The sequence below is a fragment of the Vicugna pacos genome, chromosome 12 (assembly GCF_048564905.1).
Source record: "Vicugna pacos chromosome 12, VicPac4, whole genome shotgun sequence".
Taxonomy (NCBI): Eukaryota; Metazoa; Chordata; class Mammalia; order Artiodactyla; family Camelidae; genus Vicugna; species Vicugna pacos.
The window spans coordinates 39,569,997-39,590,706 of record NC_132998.1 but is presented as its reverse complement, the minus strand read 5'-3'; the positions used below and the strand labels follow the sequence as shown (position 1 = coordinate 39,590,706).

General features: G+C 39.3%; 1 protein-coding gene and 1 long non-coding RNA gene across 12 annotated transcripts in view; one reads left to right on the top strand and one right to left on the bottom strand.

Annotated features, from left to right (window-relative positions):
- LOC140700217 (uncharacterized) overlaps positions 1-3,333 on the top strand; it is a 73,635-nt gene extending 70,302 nt beyond the window's left edge. For all 5 annotated transcript variants that reach the window (XR_012078546.1, XR_012078545.1, XR_012078548.1 and 2 more), the window contains one exon: positions 532-3,333. This is a non-coding gene — a long non-coding RNA (uncharacterized lncRNA). The remainder of the gene's footprint in view (positions 1-531) is intronic.
- POC1B (POC1 centriolar protein B) overlaps positions 1-20,710 on the bottom strand; it is an 84,821-nt gene that overhangs the window by 3,025 nt on the left and 61,086 nt on the right. For 6 of the 7 annotated variants that reach the window (XM_072973259.1, XM_031683283.2, XM_072973258.1 and 3 more), the window contains one exon: positions 414-632. In XM_072973259.1, the coding sequence (XP_072829360.1) occupies positions 414-632 (219 nt within the window). Of the gene's footprint in view, positions 1-413; positions 633-4,720; positions 4,756-20,710 lie in introns of those variants that run through there. The other variant, XM_072973256.1, reaches the window with a different exon arrangement.

Here is a 20,710-nt window from a genome sequence, read left to right as displayed (position 1 = left end):
ACACAGCATCTCTGTAAGAAGCTCTGGAAGTTAGATGTTGGGCAGTGAGAATATCTTCAAAGTGAAGGACTACAAACACTGCCACTGTTTCACTCTAACTGAAATGATTCATCCCAATAGATTTTTCTTATGGCCCTATGTATTTCTCTGACAATGTCCTAATAATCTGAATAAACCACATCAAAAATACTTAGGGCAGAACATTAGTGCCCATAATCAAATACATTCATAACGTGCAGTACAATCACAGTTCTTCACAGTCGCCTCCACGAGGTCTTGCCAGAGCAATACTGATTGCCACCTTTGAGCTTGCTGTGCTAAGACAGTTTCCCCTGCTCTGTGAGTTCTGCAGCCTGCTGTAACCAGGATTATTTTGCACAGCACACCCCCCGACACAAAGCATGCCAGCGCACCTGTGTTAAAACGTTGAGCTGGTCCATGATGTGCTCTAGTGCATCGGCCACAGCGAGCGGGATGGGTCTTTGGCTCTCAGAAGGGAGGTCGCTCATGTCTTCTGTTTTCTTTTTCAAGTTTGTAGGTGAACATTCTGATGACATTAAAGAAGGGTTCAAGAAATATCCGCAGACCTCCTCACCTTTCTCTGGTAGAGTTCTAACAGTGGTTTCCATTGTCTTTGATAGTAAAGATAGAAAAGATAGTGAAAGTGTTGAGAGATATATATATATATATATCATGTTTTCAACATTCCTCTTCTAAAATCAGTTTTCATTGGTTCATCCTCAACTACAGCAAATTATGGAAATTACAATTAAAAGGGAAAAATGAATGGAGGAAATTCACAACTTTCCTTTTTTTTTTTTCAATTAAACTATCTGTTTGAAGGATCAGGTGTTCCACCACTAAAAAGGTTGTTAGGATTATTTTAAAAAATGAAAAATAACAAATATTGGTGAGAATATGGAGAATCTGGAACCTTCATGCACTGCTGGTAGGAATATAAAATGGTCAACTGCTATGGAAACAGTTTGGCTATTCCTCCAGCAGTTAAAACATAGACTTACCATATAATCCAGCAATTCCACTCCTAACTAACTATATATCCAAAAGAACTGAAAGCAGGGACCTGAACAGATAACTTACAGCAGTATTCACAGCAGCATTACTCACAAGAGCCAAAAGAGAGAAACAATCTGGTTTCCATCAACAGATAAATGTATAAACAAAATGTGGTATATACATATAATTGAGTATTATTTAACCATAAAGATAAATGTAATTCTGTTACATGCTACAACATGGATGAACCACATGCTAAGTGAAATAAGAAGACACAAAGGAAAATACTGTATGATTCTACTAATATGAGGTACCTGGAACAGGCAAATTCAGAGAGGTTACTATGAGCTGGCGGGGAGGGGAAATGTGGAGTTTATGCACTTGTTGCTTAATGAGTAAAGAATTTGAAATGATGAAAAAGATCTCAAAATAGATAGTGGTGCTAGTTACACAACATTGAGAATACTTAATGCAAGTGAACTGTACACTTAAAAATGATTAAAGTGGTAAATTTTTCTTATATATATTTTACCACAATAAAAACAAAAAAGGCAATGAAAAAATCTGAAAATAAAATTAAGAAAACAATCCATTATCAAAAAGAATAAAATGCTTATGAATACATTTAACAAAAAAGTACAAGATTTGTATAATGAAAACTACAAACACACCATCACTGAAAGTAATTAAAGACAATTTAAATAAATGGGAAGACAGTCCATAGCCTATGTTCATGGACCATAAGACTTAATATTAAGATAGCCATACTTCCCAAATAGATACATACCGACTGAATGCAATCCCTATCAAAATCTCAGCTGCCTTTTTAAAAGAAATCGACAAGCTGGTCTTAAAATGCATACAGAAATGCAAAGAACCAGGAATAGCCAAAATAATATTGAAGGACAAAGTTGGAGGACTAACATGTCCCAATTTCAAAATTCACTAATAAACCACGGTAATCAATGTGGTGTGGTACTGACATAAGGACAGACACACAGATCAATAGAATAGATCTTAGAGTCCAGAAATATGCCCTTACATTTATGGTCAGTTCATTTTTGACAAGGTTGCCAAGATAATTTAATGAAGAAGAATCTTTTTTTCCACTAAAAAGTGCTGGGAAAACTGGATATTTAAATTCAAAAGAAAGACTCTGGGCCCCTACCTCACATCATATAAATTAACCCAAAATGGATCGTAGATTGTAAGAGCGAAAATGATACAAATCTTAGACGAAAACATAGGAGTTAATTTTTCTCACCTTGGATTAGACGGAGGCTTATTAGATTCAACCCCAGAAGTACAAGTAATCAATTGGACTTCATCAAAATTTAAAACTTTTGTGCTTCAAAAGACAACCCCAAGAAAGTGGGGTTAAAAAACCCCAAAGAATTGGGGAAGATTTATGGAAATCATATATTTGATAAAGAGATTTCTTCATAAAGAACATATAAAGAATTCTTAAAACTCAAAGACAAAATGACAACAGGATTTGAACACACATTTCTCTAAAGAAGATATCCAAATGGCCAATAAGCACATAAAAGGACGCTCAAAATCACTAGCTATCAGGAAAATGCAAATCAAAACCACACTGAGATACCTACCACTTCATACCCACTAGGATGACTAAAATAAAAAAGAATATAACAAATGTTGGTGCAGATACAGAGAAATTGGAACCCTCATATGCTGCTGGTGGGATTGTGAAATGGTGCGGGTACTCTGGAAAACAGTTTTTAATTCCTCAAAATGTTAAACGTGAATTACCATATGACCCAGCAATTACACTCCTTGGTATGTACCCAAGAGGAACAAAACAAACATCCATGTAAAACCTGTCCATGAAAATCACAGCAGCAGCATTCGTAATAGTCCATAAAATGGTAACATCCTACCTGCATCAAAATACTGTGATAATGAATGAAAAAACAATGTGCTATTACCCTCACAATGGATATCATTCACTCACAAAAGAGAATGAGGTACTATCACATGGTTGAACTTGATGAACCTGGAAAACATTAGGCTACGTTAAAAAAGCTGTACACAAAACCCACATATTATGTGATTCCATGTATATGAAATAGAATAGACAAATATACGAAGACAGACTGAGATTAGTGGTTGCCAGGGGCTGGGAGGAGAGAAGAATGGGCAGATACTGATAGGTAAAGGGTATGTGGATGATGAAAATACTCTAAAATTATTTGGGGAGTGATTAAGTATTCGAAAATTAGATGGCGGAGACGGCTGCACAACTCTGTAACTATTCTAAAACCCATTAAAAACTGTACCATTTAAAGTGTCGAATTTATAGCCTGTGAATTATATCTCATTAAAGCTATTACGAAAAGAAAGAATCCAAATATATGCATCACAGAAATCACAGAAGTTTTACAATTTTAGTCAGTCTTCATCTCTGGTTACCACTTGACATAGGAGCGTTCCATGCGGGAAGCACACTTCTGATGGCGATGAGAACACAGAGGTGGCGGTCAGCACATACACAGCTTGCTGTGTGCTCAGCACTGTTTCAAGGGCTTTACACACACTGACTGGTTTGATCCTCACAATAACCCTCTCAGGTATGCTCTACCACTATTCTCATTTTACAAATGAGGAAAGAGATACAGAGAGACTAAATAACTTGCCCAAAGCCACACAGGTAGGAAAGGTGTATGGAACATGACCAGTCATAAATCCAAGAGATGCCAAGTACTCCAGGTACTGTAACTGTGGGAGCAAAGCCACTGTTCTCCATGACCCTCCCAACCATTTTGGGGGGAAGATAAAAACTCAAATTTCCCTCTGTCATAATATTACTAATTCACCATTTGTTGGAAATAAAAAACTGAAAATCCGGCATTCCCAGTTCAAGCTCATTTTAAAACACGCATAAGGCACATCATGCTGCTCTTAACCCAGCTGAGTGTATCTGCTCAGGCTCTTTTTGTTTGTTCATACAACCAGTATTTCTGGAGCTCCCTCTATGCCACGCACTGCTCTAAACGGTGAGAGCCCAGCAGCGGGTGGCAAGAGCCAAGACCTGTTCTCCTGAAACAGACATACTGGTGCCTTCAGTCATTTGGTAATTTATCTTTTCTACTTTTCTCCCTCAGACATCTATGAACTTACACTTTTGCTATATTGCCTACCAGGCTATATGTGCCTCCAAAACCTCCGGGTCCCTGAGCAGTTACGCTCTGTACCCCCAAATTTTCCACCTTTGTGATGTGCCTGACACTGTTAGGGTGTTAACCTAAAACACCTGAATGGAAATGACTTTTTTGGGTATGAAGCACTCAGTAAAATCCAGGCATCCCAAGCAATCCTACTGACACTTTAAATTACTCAACTCCACATGATGAAGAAAAGCTAAAGCCATCCCTGAAATGTTCATAAGCAAAACTCCTAGCAGTCATATAGCTCACAGCAAAAAAAAAAGTGACAATGAATAACGTTCATGTATAACTTGAAAAATCGTGCTCTACACTGGAATTTGACACGTTGTAAAATGACTATAACTCAATAAAAAAAAAGTTAAAAAAAACCCCAAAACTCCTAGCAATCATAGATCATAGAAGAGTAAGTTAACATACAGGATTTTTAATGCCCCTCACTAGCCATGCCCAGAAGCACCCATGGCCCACTTACTCTCATCCTGAGTGAACAAAGGGAAACAACATAGAGCACTTACCCACCTGGGCCCCAGCTACTGACTGGCGGCAAACACTGAAATGAGAACAGTGAAAAGATGAGTACGGGACACGACGTCCTGTCTCACAGTCTGCATTCCTGATCCCAGGCAGCCCCTCACTGGCCGGAGACAGTGTATGGATGGCCATGCACAGCCGCCCTAAAATGTATAACTCCTGCTCGAAGGACAGACTTTTTAAAACATTTAATCTAATTTTCCTAAAAACATTTTTTGTTGTTTGTCTTGCTTTTTGGGGGGGGAGGGGAGGAAATAAATAGGTTTATTTATTTTAATGGCGGAACCGGGGATTGAACCCAGGACCTCGTGCATGCTAAGCAGACACTCTCCCACTGGAGCTATACCCTCCCCCAACAGATTTGTTTTTTAGCATTGCTTCTGCTCTGCCTTCTCTGCCCTCCTAGCATGGCGGAATCCTTTTTGATCTTCAAATTTCAGCTTAAATGTCCCATCTTTAGAAAAGTAGTCCCCGACCAGCCTAATGAAGGTGGACTTTCCATTCCCTACCACGGCATCCTGACGTGCTCCTCCTTAACTGATCTGACATGTCCTTATGTATTTGTTCCTTGTCTGCTGTCTGTCTCCCTCACTAGACTGTTGTGCCTACTCTTCTCACCACTGTACCCCCTGGACTTCGCAGAAACTTGAACAGTTTTGAGCATGTTAACCACTTATGTGCAGAGTTTATCACCATTCTCGCAGACGGAAACCACACTATGAGCACAACAGTCTTTTTCACACGGATCACAACACACCTACGTATGTACACCGGCCGCAGGCATCACTGGCCTTACTGTAGCAGCAGCTTTGGCCATCATGGGAAAAGGCCTCAATCTCATTAACAAGTCAGTCACTGAACCCTGGGGGTTGCAGTCAGTGTGGTTAGTGAAGAAGGGCAATAGGAAATGGGCAAAGAAAAGGTTGAAAGCCATAGACAGTCTAGGCAGGAAAGAACTCAATATACCCTTAATAATGGTTTTCTTGTTTGGAATCAGCAAAGAAATGCATTACTATCATATGACACATGGCGATGAATAAACACAGGAAAAAGGGAGTGGGCAGAGAGGGGAGAAGTGCAAGATCGCTATCCCACAACATCAGCCAGCCGACACATCTGTCCTCCTGTCTCTCAAAGGCACGGGAGCCTGGATAGTAGCAGATTCCTTCCCACTGTCCTGTTTGCACAGGGAAAGAGCAGGGTGCACAGCCTGGGGAGGTTTCAACGCACTCATTTATAAAATTAAAATAAAAAAAGTTGAAAAGGGAAAATATGTTCAAGATTCTGGGTTAGGAAAAGTGTGGCACGTGAGGCCGCAGTATCTGCTGCTCCCAGGACACTGAGGGCCTCTCCTACCTCAGAGCTGCTAAATACTCATTTTTGGAGGAATGCTTATTGGACACTGACACAACACTAAACATTTACCAGTGTTAAATGTGAGGACAACGGGACGCCTGCAATCGAGGAGGATTCTCTATAGCGGTGAGAGAACTGAGACAGAGCAGGCCTACCTCCCGCACAGTGCCCGGCACATCGCTGGCAATGCTGGATAAACAAGAAGCACAGCAAACAAATGCCAGTAAGACACAGAAAAGAACGGACGCTGTGGTGGTCCATACAAGGGAGAAATCACACGTGGCCCCACATCTCTTTGTTGCAGACACTTCAGGGGCATAACAATAGCATTCATTGGTTCATTCAACAAATGAAGGCCTTCCACGGGAGGCATTAAAGCTACAGCAAAGGACAAGTCAGAAGTGGCACCTGCCTCCATGGAGCTTACAGTTCCCCAGGGAACAGCTTCCTCCAAATGGATGGCAGGGCAGTCACCACCCTTAAGTCCTCCCTGGAGAAGCCCAGGGTTGCCGTCTCAAAGATGGGAAACGCAGCCTCACCGAGTGAACAGGATAAATCTGAGTAGCTGAGCAATCCTTGTTTCTGCAGGTGACAAGGCTCCACTTTCACCTGAGCATACGCAACAGAGGAAAAGCTAGAGCTAACTGATGCCAGCTACTCTGCCAGCCCTGAGAGCTAGATACGAAGCCTGTCACGTTACAGGGACGAACGACTCTTAACAGGTTTAAATGACATGGTTAATTTTAATGCATAAATATCCCTTTGTCACTTCCACTAGAGAATTAATTCTCTTAATGCATCAACAAAGAGTGAAAATTGTGGCATTTGCAAGCAAATTTTTATTGGAAGTTAACCATTTCACAATGTGATTAACGGCCACACGTTTAAACTATTACTGCTTATATAATTAATGATGGAACATTCAAGATACTATGGTGCCCAGTTACATACAGAAGTTCCTGCATTACATTTATTCTCTTTTCCTCTCCTCTCCTCTCCTCCTCCTCCCCTTCCTACTCACCCACTGTCTGGGCTGGCAAGTCAGAACGAATCACTGGCGCCACTTCACCCTCATAGTAGAGCGTCTAGCACTTCTCATTAAACTCGTCTCTCCATGTCTGTATTCCCCACTAGATTATCAGGGCTACTCTCTTGAGGGGGGGAGGCACACCTTTGCCATCTTTCTTTCTCAGGTGCCCAGCATAGTGCATGAGACACAGACAGGGCTCAACATCTGTTGAGCCAAATTTAGCAGACTGTCCTGAATCAGCTGAGCCATTCACAAAAATGTAATTAGTAATAATTTGACAGTATTTGGAGAGACGTAAAGTCCAAAGTTAAGCCAATACAGTTCTCTACTGAATCATACTGAAAAAAATCAGTTTTATATGCCTCCTCAGAGGCACAATGAGGAAGTAATGCAAGCGTTTATGACTTAACTGCAAATCACTTCTTGATTTTTATCCCAAAGTATATTTATTTGATGGTTTCTGATGAAACAGCATAAGGATTTTCTGACAAGTGTGTATGCAAAAGTAGGCATTTTTACATATAAAGATAAACAGCGACCTGAACTTCAGATATATCCTTAATAAAGGGTTAAAATAAGTCAATTTTGGTTTATAATTAACATTTCTAGTTTTGGTTTATTTCTGTAAGTAGAGAACAAAACAGACAAAAGTCAGAAAAGCCTATCCAAAAGTGGTCTGACCCTTCCAGCTCAAGTAAGTTTCCCATCATTGAAGGTTCTAAAATAGACTTGGAATGATCACTTGTTAGGGATATTGTGAGAAATATACAAACATCAGGAAATTCAAACCGAATGCCCTTTAAAAATCCTTTCCATTCCTGACATTCTGAGATTTTTTAAATCACTACACACACGCACGTGCACACATACACACTTATAAAATGCCTGCCTGAAATAGGCTAGGATAACAAAGGATATCTTTTGCCTGGACAAAAATAAGAGCAAATACTACTTTTCGAAGAAATAATAGATAATTTTCAATGATAACATTTAGAGTAGGGATTAGAAACCTCAATAATCTTTATATGAGATCTAAAATAATGAAGACACAATCCGATCCAAAAATGGGCAGAAGATGTTACAAGCAACTCTCCAGTGAAGACATACAAATGGCCAATAAGCACATGAAAAAATGCTCAACATTGCTAATTAGCAGAGAAATGCAAATCAAAACTACAATGAGGTATCACCTCACACCAGTCAGAATGGCCATCATTCAAAAGTCCACAAAGGATAAATGCTAGAGAGGCTGTGGAGAAAAGGGAACCCTCCTACACTGCTGGTGGGAAGGCAGTTTGGTGCAGCCACTGTGGCAAACAGTATGGAGGTTCCACAAAAGACTAAAAACAGACTTACCATATGACCTAGCAATCTCACTCCTAGGCATATATCCAGAAGGAACCCTAATTCAAAAAGACACTGGCACCCGAATGTTCATAGTGGCACTATTTACAATAGCTAAGACATGGAAACAACCTAAATGCCCATCGACAGATGACTGGATAAAGAAGCTGTGGTATATTTGTACAATGGAATACTACTCAGCTATAAAAAAGAATAAAATAATGCCATCTGCAGCAACATGGATGGACCTGGAGATTGTCATTCTAAGTGAAGTAAGCCAGAAAGAGAAAGAAAAATACCATATATCACTTGTATGTGGAATCTAAAAAAAAGGCAAATTAACTTATTTACAAAACAGAAACAGACTCACAGACATAGAAAATAAACTTATGGTTACTGGGGTAAAGGGGATGGGAAGGGATAAATTGGGAGTTTGAGATCTGCAGATACTAATATGTATAAAATAGATAAACAACAAGTTCATACTATATACCATAGGGAACTATATTCATTATCTTGTAGTAACTTATGGTGAAAAAATATGAAAATAAATATATGTATGTTCATGTATGACTGAAGCATTATGCTATAGCTATATACCAGAAATTGCCACATTGTATAAACTGACTAGACTTCAATAATATATATATATAATAAAATAAATAAAATAATGAAGACATATCATTTATTCAAACAAAATTGTTATATTTACACGTATGTGCCAGGAAAATTCTAAGTGCCAGAGATATAGGAGTGTATTAGTTTCCCACCTTTGCTGTAACAAATTATCACAGGTTTAGTGGCTTAAAACACCACCAATTTATTACCTTAAAGTTCTGAAGGTCCAAATAGGTTTTACAGAGCTAAAATCAAGGTGTCAGCAGAGCTGTGTTCCTTCTGGAGCTCTACAGGAGAATCTGTTCCTTGACTTTTCCAGCTCCTCAAGGATGCCTGCATTCTATGGCTCAAGGTCACATCACTCCAATCTCTACTTCCACTGACATACCTTCTTGTCTAATTCCTATACCTCCCTCCTTCCCCTGTTAAGGACCATTGTGACTGCACTGGACCATAATCTAGGATAATCTTCCCATTTCAAGATCCTTAACTTAATCAGATTTGCATAGCCCCTTTTGCCTTGTAAGAAATGCATTCACAGATTCTGGGGATGAGGACACGGACATCTTTATGGACCATCATTTCTGCCTACTACAAGAAATGAATAAACAAAAGAGACCCTGTTGACATGGGGTTATACTCCAGTGAGTGAAGTAGGAAAATGTATAGACGTGTGATGTCAGGTAGTAACAAGGGTTATAAAGAAAAATTTTTCTGGGTAAAGTATTACATTACAGTTTGGCTCCACCGATGATGTATTTTTTTAATGGAGGAGCAGTAGAGAATAAGTTTTGGGCATCTTACAGTTTGAGATGCCTATTAGACTTCCAAGGGGAAAAGTCATGGATACAACTGGAAATACATGATTCTAGATTTCTGTAGATAGGTTGGGGCTAGAGGTATAAATTTGGGAGTTATCAGAACAGATATGTTTATCAGTTTTTATAAAGGATACAAATGAACAGCCAGCTGAAGAGGTACATAAGGAAAGATCTGGAAGGGGACCAAGTGCAGAAGCTTCTGTTGCCTTGGAGTTGGGGTGCTCAGCCATGGTGTTTACAACCATTGAAGGAGGAGCCAAACAAGAGAACAATTGCAAAGACTTTCAGAAGGCAGGAAGGGAGCAGGAAAGGTGACTTGTGGCCCACGGTACTGGACCAGAAGCCCAGTAAGAACTGAGTTTCAAGGAGAAGGGAGTGATCACTAGACCAAGTCCTGCAGAAAGGCTGATTTGGATGAGCCATTGGGACTTTTAACAAGACTGGAGTGGTGGGGACAGAAGCTTAGCTGGAGTGGATTCAGAAGAGCAGAAAGTGAAGAAATGAAGACTAAACGTATGCCATTCTTTTGAGGAGTTTTGCTATAAAGGGGAGCAGAGCAGTGAGACAGGAGCTAGAAAGGGATGAGGGGTCAGATGAAGTTTTCCTTTCTAAAGATGGGAAATACACTTCAAATGTGTGCTGATGGAGAAGACCAAGCAGAAAGAGGACACTGATATCACAGGGCAGTGAGAGGATAACTACTTGGCAAATGACTGCTAGGCAGTACTGAGTGCCCCTGGAGCTTTGTCTAAATAAATTTAAGGGGAGAGCAGTCAGCATGGCTGTCTAGTCAAATCCAGTTGCTTGCATGCAGGTGGAGAATAGGCAGAGAAGTAGATTTGACCAGGCTGAAGTTTTTTGGGGTGAGTACAACAGAGAGAAAGGGGCAAGGGCGTGACTATGAGGGTAGACTACAGGGCAAGGAGACACACAGACACGGAAGGTGGGCAGTGGAAAGGCAGAAGCTCCGTGGATGGGAGGGAGGCCCTCCTGGGGTTGCTGAATTATCAGACTTGGAAGACTGGAGGAAGTGGTGGTCAGTGAGTGAGAGGCTTTACACCAAGTCCACCATCAGCACAAAGGATTCAGACAGTCAGTGAGTTCATCTGAGAGTCCTGACCGAGAGAGGACGGCCGTCTTTCAGAAGTGACTCAGAGTGTTGCTCTGTCTTTGGTTCCTTCCTGGAGATCAAAAGCCAGCTTTAACCAAGGAGTGGACAGATTAATCAGAACAGCAGAAAAGAGGGCTACAGAGTGACCCATGTTGGGCTGTCACAGGACCACAACATAATTCTCTCCATTTCTCAAATTCTTAGGAAGACAAGGCCATAGGTCCTGAAGGAGAAAACTGACCACCTCTCCTCCATCTTACGTATCTACACAGTGTATTGTGTGTCCTTATAGGGACATACCCACCTGGTCAAATATGACTGATTTAAAAATATTTCTAGGGTAAAATCAGAGAGTGTCATGTGAAATTTGTGTCTCCCAAACTAAATTCACTGAGCTGAGAAAGCCTTCTGTTTATCCCTTGGGAAAAAGCATACATCTTTTTCTCAAAGAGAAAAAGAGGCCTTGGGGATAAGGCTTTACTGAGGGCTTTGATTTTTCTTCTTCAAACCAAACTGGAATTTTTATTTTTGTCAGAAGACTTGAAAAACACCCCTCACCCAACCCTCGTGCAGCTATCAACCAGAATATCTGAATGATTAATTCAGTGCCCTTGAAAAAGACAGCTGAGGCCACAAATCTGTCTGTCTTTGTCTTTAATCTTTATTCTCATCTCCAGGGTAAGCGTATTAATTTTGAAGCCATGAATGGGTAGGACAAAGAAAATCTGTACCAAAAATTCCTTCTAAGTTCTACTTCTTACATGATTAGGCAACCATAAACTGTGAATCCCTTACAGGAAGATTTGTCTTCTACTGCCCTGTGCTGAGTCTACAATCTGCACTGCACCAGGTAAATCTTAATTAATGATAAAATACTGACCAGAATTATCTGCGGGAGGTAGAGGAAGAGAGCAGGTAGGTACTGAACCAGAATTAGTGCGCTCTCTTCCGAGTTAATATAAAAATGCTATTTCCCGTATTCTAGACAAATATAACACCAGTAAAACTTTCTGTAAATTCCAGAGAAAACAAGTAGCCATTATGTCTTCTGTGAATTCTGCTGCTATAACCCAAAGGTCTACAGATTAAGGGATTCATTATTATTTCTTACGTATAGAATTCAAAAAGAATAATTTATGCAGCATGCTGAAATGACTAGATTAGAAATAAATCATTATTTATAATGATACTTCACTCTGTTCAAAAAAGGTCATGTGTGTGTATGAATCTATATTCTGAGGCTGGTAATAGCTTATATTGTACAATGGTGTACTTTTTAAAAAGATATTTCATATTCGAGTAAGGATTACATCTTGGGAAAAAGTGGAAGTTTGACTTGGAAAGTCATATTTGGTTTAGTTTCACCCATATGATGTCTCAAAAGAGCCACCTGTTCACCTTTGTGAAAGCTGCCCCTCTGTGCACACACCACACTCACGGGAAGCCGCTGCAGGTGTGCGTGAGTGAGACGTGTAACCCCACAGCAATGTGCTGACAGTGAGTCTGTAACCCTTCTCTTTTTATCTAAGAACAACTGACTTTTTAAGTTCCAACTATACTTTAAAAAATTCAATGAAAAGATATAAAGAATAATATAGCACTACCACTTTCGTATCATAATAATGTATACAGAAAGCCAACCAAACCAACAAGTCAAATTGTGTCCTAAATAACTATTCTCATTATTTTTATGAGACAAAAATCATCACAGAATCAGAAGGATTATTTAGAATAAATTTCTGAAAAATTATTTCCTGGGCTTGCTTACTCTCTGAGGTAAATAATGCATTCCTTGACCTTTTTCACAGGCCTATTTTCTGTTCCTCAGAACTCTTCAAGTGCCAAGTTCAAAGAAATGAGCTGTGTGATAAAAGTCATGAGATAATTTTTTTTAATTGTACAAAGGAACTCATGCTTTGCTCACTTGAATAAGACTAGCTTCCTTTCTGTGTTTTAATACTATGAAGAGGCAATTTTAACACAAGAATCCATCCAATCATTTAACAAAGCTACATTCAGAAAATTGGCAAGCATTACAGAACATTTTTAGAGGGCAAATATTATATTTATTGATTGTTCTATTCACCATCTAGCATAATGTGAACATTTTAGTACCATTAATGATAACTGTGATTGTAACAGTAATGTATATTCACAGCTGGGTATTGAGAACCACCCTTCTGTCTATTTATTGTGCATTGTATCATTCAAAAAGCAGCGAGTGAAAGCTTCCTGTGTGATCTCAGTGTACACAATGCACTTTATATTAGTTGACTTTAATTTGCACTTGCAAAAGTAATGAAGTCATTCCTCATCTTCCCCAAATAGATGCAATTTGCCTTTGCCCTAAATCTTTATAAAAATTCAATTTTGCTTTTTAAAAGCAATACTCAGTTTTCCTTGCATTTCTGATATCTGTGGTATTGTATAATTATCCATGCTATGACATGATATGGCGGTACAGGGATAGAACATCAAGTCACACAGACTTGGGTTTAAACTTGTTACTTCCATGGGTGACTGTGTGACCTTGGACAAATTACTTGGTTTCCCTAAGCTTTAGTTTCTTCATCTGTAAAATGAAGAAAATTATACTGGGTTACATTATACAATCATAAGAATATAGGTAAGGAATTTAATCTACAATTTGTATTCAGTTACCTATCATTACCAATATTACCATATCAGGTCCTTCCCTACTCCACTGAAATCTAAACTGCACCCTCCTAGAAGGCGAAATACACATCTCACTTTCTCAGATAGTTGACAATATGGTGAGTACCTCCTATGTAAGGTACACATAAAGTCATTAACACAACTTGTTGAATTAAAAATATTTATCCATTATATTCAAATTTAAAAAATATTCTCCTATGTGTCTGGTTTCTCAAATTAATTAATAAGCTATTTATAGGCAGATGACAGTTTAATAAATACATGAACGAGCCATACTGAAAAATGTTAGTTGAGTAGTAAATGAACAAGTACATGCTGAATATGTATTTAAAATGGAAACCAGTGTTCAGCAAATCCTAAACAAAATATTAAGGCATTTTCAGATATAGTTTTTAAAAAAGGTTTGCATTTTCAGGCAGCTACCTGAGAAATGTATATAATAATTTTTAAAAACAGTAGATAAAGATCCAATATCTATTTAAAAATTCTGGTCCCATCATTTCAATGGGTGAAAAGTGATTTCCTAATAATACAGGAAGCCAATCTAACATCGAGCAGTTAAATCTATTAATTGCATCTAAAATATTTAACCTTTTGATAAAGATTACGTAACTGGACATAGTTGAAAATCTATGGCATAAAATCTTCAGGACAAAGAGCTTACAAGTAGAAAATCAGTAACAAATATTTCATTATAAATAACTGAAAACAGGATGCTATGGTAACAGTATTACTGTTTGATAGCCCTACTATGTATTTTTTTCCTTATGTTTTTGTGTATAGAAAGGTGTGGGTGTTTTCCTCCTTTCTTATTTTGCTGGTGGAAGTAACTCAGAAACCAAAGGATTAAAAACAATGACTGTGTTTATAAAGAAAGATTGTTTTTCTTTCTTTCCTTTTTTAAACCAATTACCATGGGGGGAAAAGGTCTAGGAGAAATAATATTCAAACACTACTATAAAGTTCAAAAGTACTTTTCACAGATGTCATGAGTCAAAGAGAATATGAACTAGATTCTACAACTTTCTAAAAAGAGTGGTTAAGAATCATGAAAACTTATCAACACTAAACACATACACAGAGGCGTGAGCAGGAAGTTCTCGGGGCGGAGTCACGCGACACCACTAAAGCACACCTGCTACTCACAGACGTTATAATGCAACCAGTTTTACCTGCTTTATATTTTAGTCACAATATTTACCAAACAACCATCATTATTCAAACAGTCTTCTAATGATCCCCTGGATGAATGAGATGAGATTAATGATCACTTATTTATCACAATCGTTACTGTATCCACTATGAAGCTGCAGTTTAGGGATCATCCTATGGGACCGCATGGCTTGATCATTCAAGTAAAGATTCTCAGATCTGTATTTCTGAACAGGATACTCCATACCCAAGCCCCGTCTCTGTCTCACCTTGGTAAACAATGCCACTAACTACCCAGGAGCTCCAAATCTGGGAGATATTCTAGACTCTTCCCTCTCCTCCTATGTCTAATCGGTAAACAGAACTTTTGACTTTTTCTCTTCAAGATCCATCGCTCAGTCTCCTCTTGCTGAGATTAAGCAGTCCTCACTCCCTGTCTGGATTGCTACTGCACTTGCCTGCTAATTTTCATGCCTCCAGTCTCACCTCCCTCTAACCCCTGCTTCTCACATCTCCAGAGTAATCTGGGTCTGAAACCAAATTTGCCCTTGTCACTCTCCTGCTTAAAATCCTTCACTGGTCCTCATAAAATTCTTAGGGGGAAGCCAGACACCTTCAAACAGCATTCAAGGTCATTCATGATCCAGCCTCACCTTTTCTCTCCTGTCTTATCTCTTCCTATTCCTCAACCCCACCCAGTGCTGCAGCCAATCAGAAATGTCCACAGCTCCCTGAATTCACCAGCACCTCTCCAGCCCTACTGCCTATGCAAACACTGAACTCAGTCCTTGTTCTCCATATTGGCAGCAAGTTCTTAAAGAATCACCTCAAGTTCAAACCCTTCTGGGAAGTTATCTCTTATTAATGTTTCTGTCCCTCACCCAAATTTTCCAGCACTCACACATGCGCGTACGTGCACACGCACGTACATGCGTGCACACACACACACACACACTCCTTTATTTAACCACTCTATTGATGTGCTCCCATAGCAACTCAGGCATATATCACTATTATTGGACTTAGCCTTTCACCTGTACATTCTCACTGCTTGGTATTAATAGATGCTCAGTGAATGTCTTGAATAAAGGAAATAATAATCTGTTCTTGCTGTCTCCTTGCTCACTTCGCCCCTCCACTCACTGTTCACCCATTTCGTACTGGCTTGCACGTGTACTACTCCATCGAAAAAGCTCTCCAAAAGGTAACCAAAAATCTCTGCTAAATTCATCATTTTAAAAGTCCTCTGGCTTTCAACAGCGGTGACCCTCCCATCCTCCTGCCACACTCCTCTCTTGGCTGCCGTGCTACCACAGTCCCCTACCTGTCCCTGGGCTCCAGCCCCTCTTCTCAGTTCCTAGAGCATACCAAGCCTTACCCAGTCTTCCCGTGCGCAGTTCCCTCTGCCTAGAACACTCCAGTACTCCTAATCTCCTCACCCCAACTCCTACTGAAGCTTTAGACCAGCCATTCTCAAACCTTAATGTACACATAAATCACCTGGGAATCTTATCAAAATTCAGTCTGATTCCTTAGGACTGGGGTGGGACCCATGATTCTACATTTCTAGTAAGCTCCCAGATGATGCCCAAGCAAACCATGCACGGATCACATTTTGAACAGCAAGGTTTTCCATCTCAGCTCAGACATCTTTTTTCAGGGAAACTTTCTCTGATTCCACCTCACCTGCACTCCTGATTTAGTCACACGCCGACAATTTATACTTGCAGTGCACTGTGGAACTCTCCATGATGGCTTCGGCTATCACTATAACCCACAGTCATCCTCCCCCCTGCCAACCCCCTGCTCCTATCTAGCCTGACATGTTCATTTTTGAGAAATGAATGAACAATGTCTGTTGAGCCAGCCTCTGACTTAGGCCAAGTCACTTCCCTTCACGATGCTCAAAACCACAAGGTTCGCTGCCCTGAGCTCAGCTCCTGCAGAAATCCAGCTTATCTGTGGTTATTACTCAGAGATTTTTCTATTCCTGTCAAGATGCATTCATGTGGGGTCTGCAGAGCTATGGCAGGAGAGGAATTAACACTGGTTTTTCTACTCTAACAAGTTGGTTGGCTAGTCTCCATATACAGTCTACTAGCACTCCAGATTTTCTTGTGCCAGGTGTATAAAGAGCAGAGGAAAAAAAAACTAAATCCTACTTAGTGTGCTTAGATCCAAGTCTCTTCCACCCTGGTGTGAGGACTGGTACCAGGAAGGGTAGAGGCAGGAGGAAAAGACAAAAACTTTTAGTACATTCTGATTTCTTTCCATTCAGAATTCACTGCTTAGATTCTCATAAAATTCATTTTTTTCTTAGTTAAAAAATAATTGACAAAAAATGCTGTAGTTAAAATTATGTAACTAGCTGGATACAGCAGCTAGAATATTTGCATGAAATAAATTGTAATGGGGAATATAATGGAAGAGCTTAATTGCATAAAACTCATGACAGGCAGAAGCAATGCCACTGTTGCCAAGAGAACTGCCTGGAAAAAGTGCCGAAGCAAAAACTAAAACTAAACAAATAAAACACTGTTTGCAATAAACCCCAAGAATGTCATTTTTCTCGACTAGTAAATACATAAAAACAGTCATAGCACAGAGTAACAGAAATAACATAAAATAAGAAATTTTAATGCTTGGTTAAAATATTAATCACATAATATCTTAGGGAGAACTACTGCTCTCTAAATAAAGTTTCATATACATTTAAAAGGAGATTATTTTTAAATAAAAAAATGTTTTCTCATTTGTTTGATAAACCCATCAGTATACTTGATTTTAAAAATAGTGATTTAAAAAAAAATAATGCCATTTGCTTAAAATTTTTCATGTCATTTAATTGTATATCAGAGATTGTTTTTCCCTGAGCTAGGAGGAAGAGGGTGTGACTATCTGATAGATTAGTGCCCAAAATGTAAAACAGCCACAGTTTTATGGCATTTATAATTCACAGAACACTTAATGTATATAAACAATTTCTTGAAAAAGAAACAACATACATTTTTAAACAGTGTTAACAGTTTGAATTTTATCGGTAATTTTACAATCGACTGAACTTTAGAGAAAGTACACAGAATTTTCTAAAAGAAGAAATCTGGGTAAGTGCATTTCTTAGTCAAATTCTTCAAAATTTCAACTGACTTTCCAAAGCACACAAATGTCTTCCCTGTATCTTAATGCATTTCTAGTTCTGTTTAGAAGTAATTAATCATTTATTATCCTGAAATTTTATTAAATTATTTTTTATTATCCCTAAAATGTAGATTTATGAATACAGAATAACATTTACTCTTATACTTTGCCTGATGCTAGATGTCACTTAAAATGAATTTATTTTACATAATATCAACATTAGAGAATAGACAAAATAGGGCACAGGTTCATTTTACTGAACCTGTAGCTTCAAAGAGAAAAACTTCCCAAGTGAATTACAAGATGTTTTTGAAAGTTCCACCTGTGGGGACAAGGTGTCACATTGTAACACAACCCTATTACATAATCACTCCCAAAGAAAAGATGGGGACTGAGCCCAAGGAGCCCTGAACTTGGAGGGACTAGGTCCCTTGTCACTTTGGGTAGTCGTGATCTGAGCAATACTAACAGCAAGAGAAAAAGGAGGGTTGGAGGAGACAGCTTGAGTTCTACAAACAGGCTCACAGCTGAAAGAAAAAAAGTGCCTCAAATCTCTAGAAAAAACTCCAAAATATTATGGGCTTAGGCATGCTCTTGAGCCTTGCCCATGATTTCCAGCCCAATAAACAGAATATTTACCAAGAAAACAAAGCTCTACTTAAAAATAAAAGTCAATGGAAAATAGAATTCACTTTATAGTAACCAAATCTGATGGAAACTGACACTATTCCACAAAGGAAATAATATCTGCACACATGAGAATGAACAGCAATAACAACAGCAAAGAAACCTTATGCACACACAATTCTTCCCACAAATACTCTTTCTTTAAAAAGCAACAACAAAGAACAACAACAACAAAAAAATGAAAATTAGTGTTAGGGTGAGGTCAGGGATCTTGGGGAGACAGTGAAAGAAAAGTAACTGCAGAGCCCTACCAAGAAGGTAAAGTCCATATTCAATTTTTATCAACTGTCTTAAAAATGTTCTATACAGCAGTTTATCCACTGACCCAGAATCAAATCCAGAATCACACACATCGCACTTAGTTGTTAAACATGATATGGCTATGTAATATTCCATCTCAATATACTATATTTTATTTAGCTAATACTCTCTTAAAGGACATTTGATTTGTGTTGGTTTTTTGTTGCTGATGTTATAAATAATGTTGAAATAAACATTCCTGAATGGAAGTCTCTCTCCGTACATCTTATTATTTTTTTAGGATGTTTTAGGACCTTTAGGATGATCATTCAGGATCCAGCAGAAAAACAGAAACCACAACAGTTATTTTGGCAGAGAGAACTTAATCTAGGGAACTAGTTAAACAGGTTTGGAAGTTTGCAAAGGCTAAAAGGCAGCACAAAGGTGAGAAGACATAGTAAAGGCATGAAGCAACTACCTTTCTGGGGCTGGGGGAACAGAGGACAGAGGTTGGTTTGTTGGAAACTAGACACTCAGAGGCCCCCTGCTGAGTTGAGATGGTTTGTTCAGAGAAGGGAAGAGGAATGTTCATTAAAAAGACATTCTGAAAAGGAAGAGGAAATGCCTGGCATTCCTTCTCCATCTCTCCTCAACTTAAAACAAATAACAAGTAACTCTTTATGTGCTTCAGTAAAATAATCCAAACAAATACATGAAAAGTAAAAGAATTTTGCCACCATAAATGCTGAAACCCACCAAAATTCTGCAGTGATTTGGAAAGCAATCTAGAAAGAACGTATGATATAAAAACTGGCCTTTGTAGGGGCCATCATTATCTCAAGCAAAGGAAAAAGAAAATACTGTAGGAATTAGGGGGAAAATAGGTCAAATTATACCAGAACATTCTTTAGTTGTAAAAGTCATTTCAAGTCAATCTTCATTTTTAAATGACAGGGGTTGGTGGGTGGGTTGGTTTAAAGCAACAGAGTTTCATGTGTGCTTGAGGATGTATGATTGTGCACATCGTGCGATGTCTTCTACTGATGCCTGGCTATTTCAGAAAGTAAACGCGAGGAAACTGAAAGCACAGAACGAACTAGGTGAGACCAGCACTGGGCATCCATACCAGTTCACTCAGATTATGAGGATATTAACCCCTCTGAAGCCCTAATATAGTTTACATTATCTGACTTATTCCTGTAGCACAAAGAACTGACTGAGAAATTCACTTTGGCAGACTTGCTGACTACTTCCACCAAGTAAGTAGCTGTCAGGTGGCTAAATAAAGCAGCAGAAGAGCCAACCGGCTCTGCTGCATAAGCAGCACCAAATCACTCAAAACCAGATGGCTGCAGATGTACTCAGCAGCTGAAAGCGCGGCTCACTACCTTCCACGGAACTCGGACAGGCCCACGGATGGCATCTGGCTCCGGCAGACCCTCCTCCAGGTCAGCAGGAAGCTCAGCTCGGGCTGCCGGTCCAGGAGACCAGCCTTTCCGAGGGCTCCCGGAGTCATTTCCTGTGTGAAAAGCGCACTGCTGTTCTTGCATTCCTCAGGGTGCATGTCTCTCATCTCAGAGGATGTTGCTCTTCCACAGGAAGAGGAAGGAACCAGTTGTTCCTGGACGTGTGGGCTGAGGGCTGTCGGGCATTTTCGGCATGCCTCAGTCTCAGCTGTGGGAACCGGGGATGCGGCTGAGATTCCCAGGCCCGGGACTGTCCAGATGACTGTGGCGGTTTAGAAATACAGTAGCTCAGGAAGTTGGAAGGCAGAAATAATACCTGGAACTTCAAAACCTCC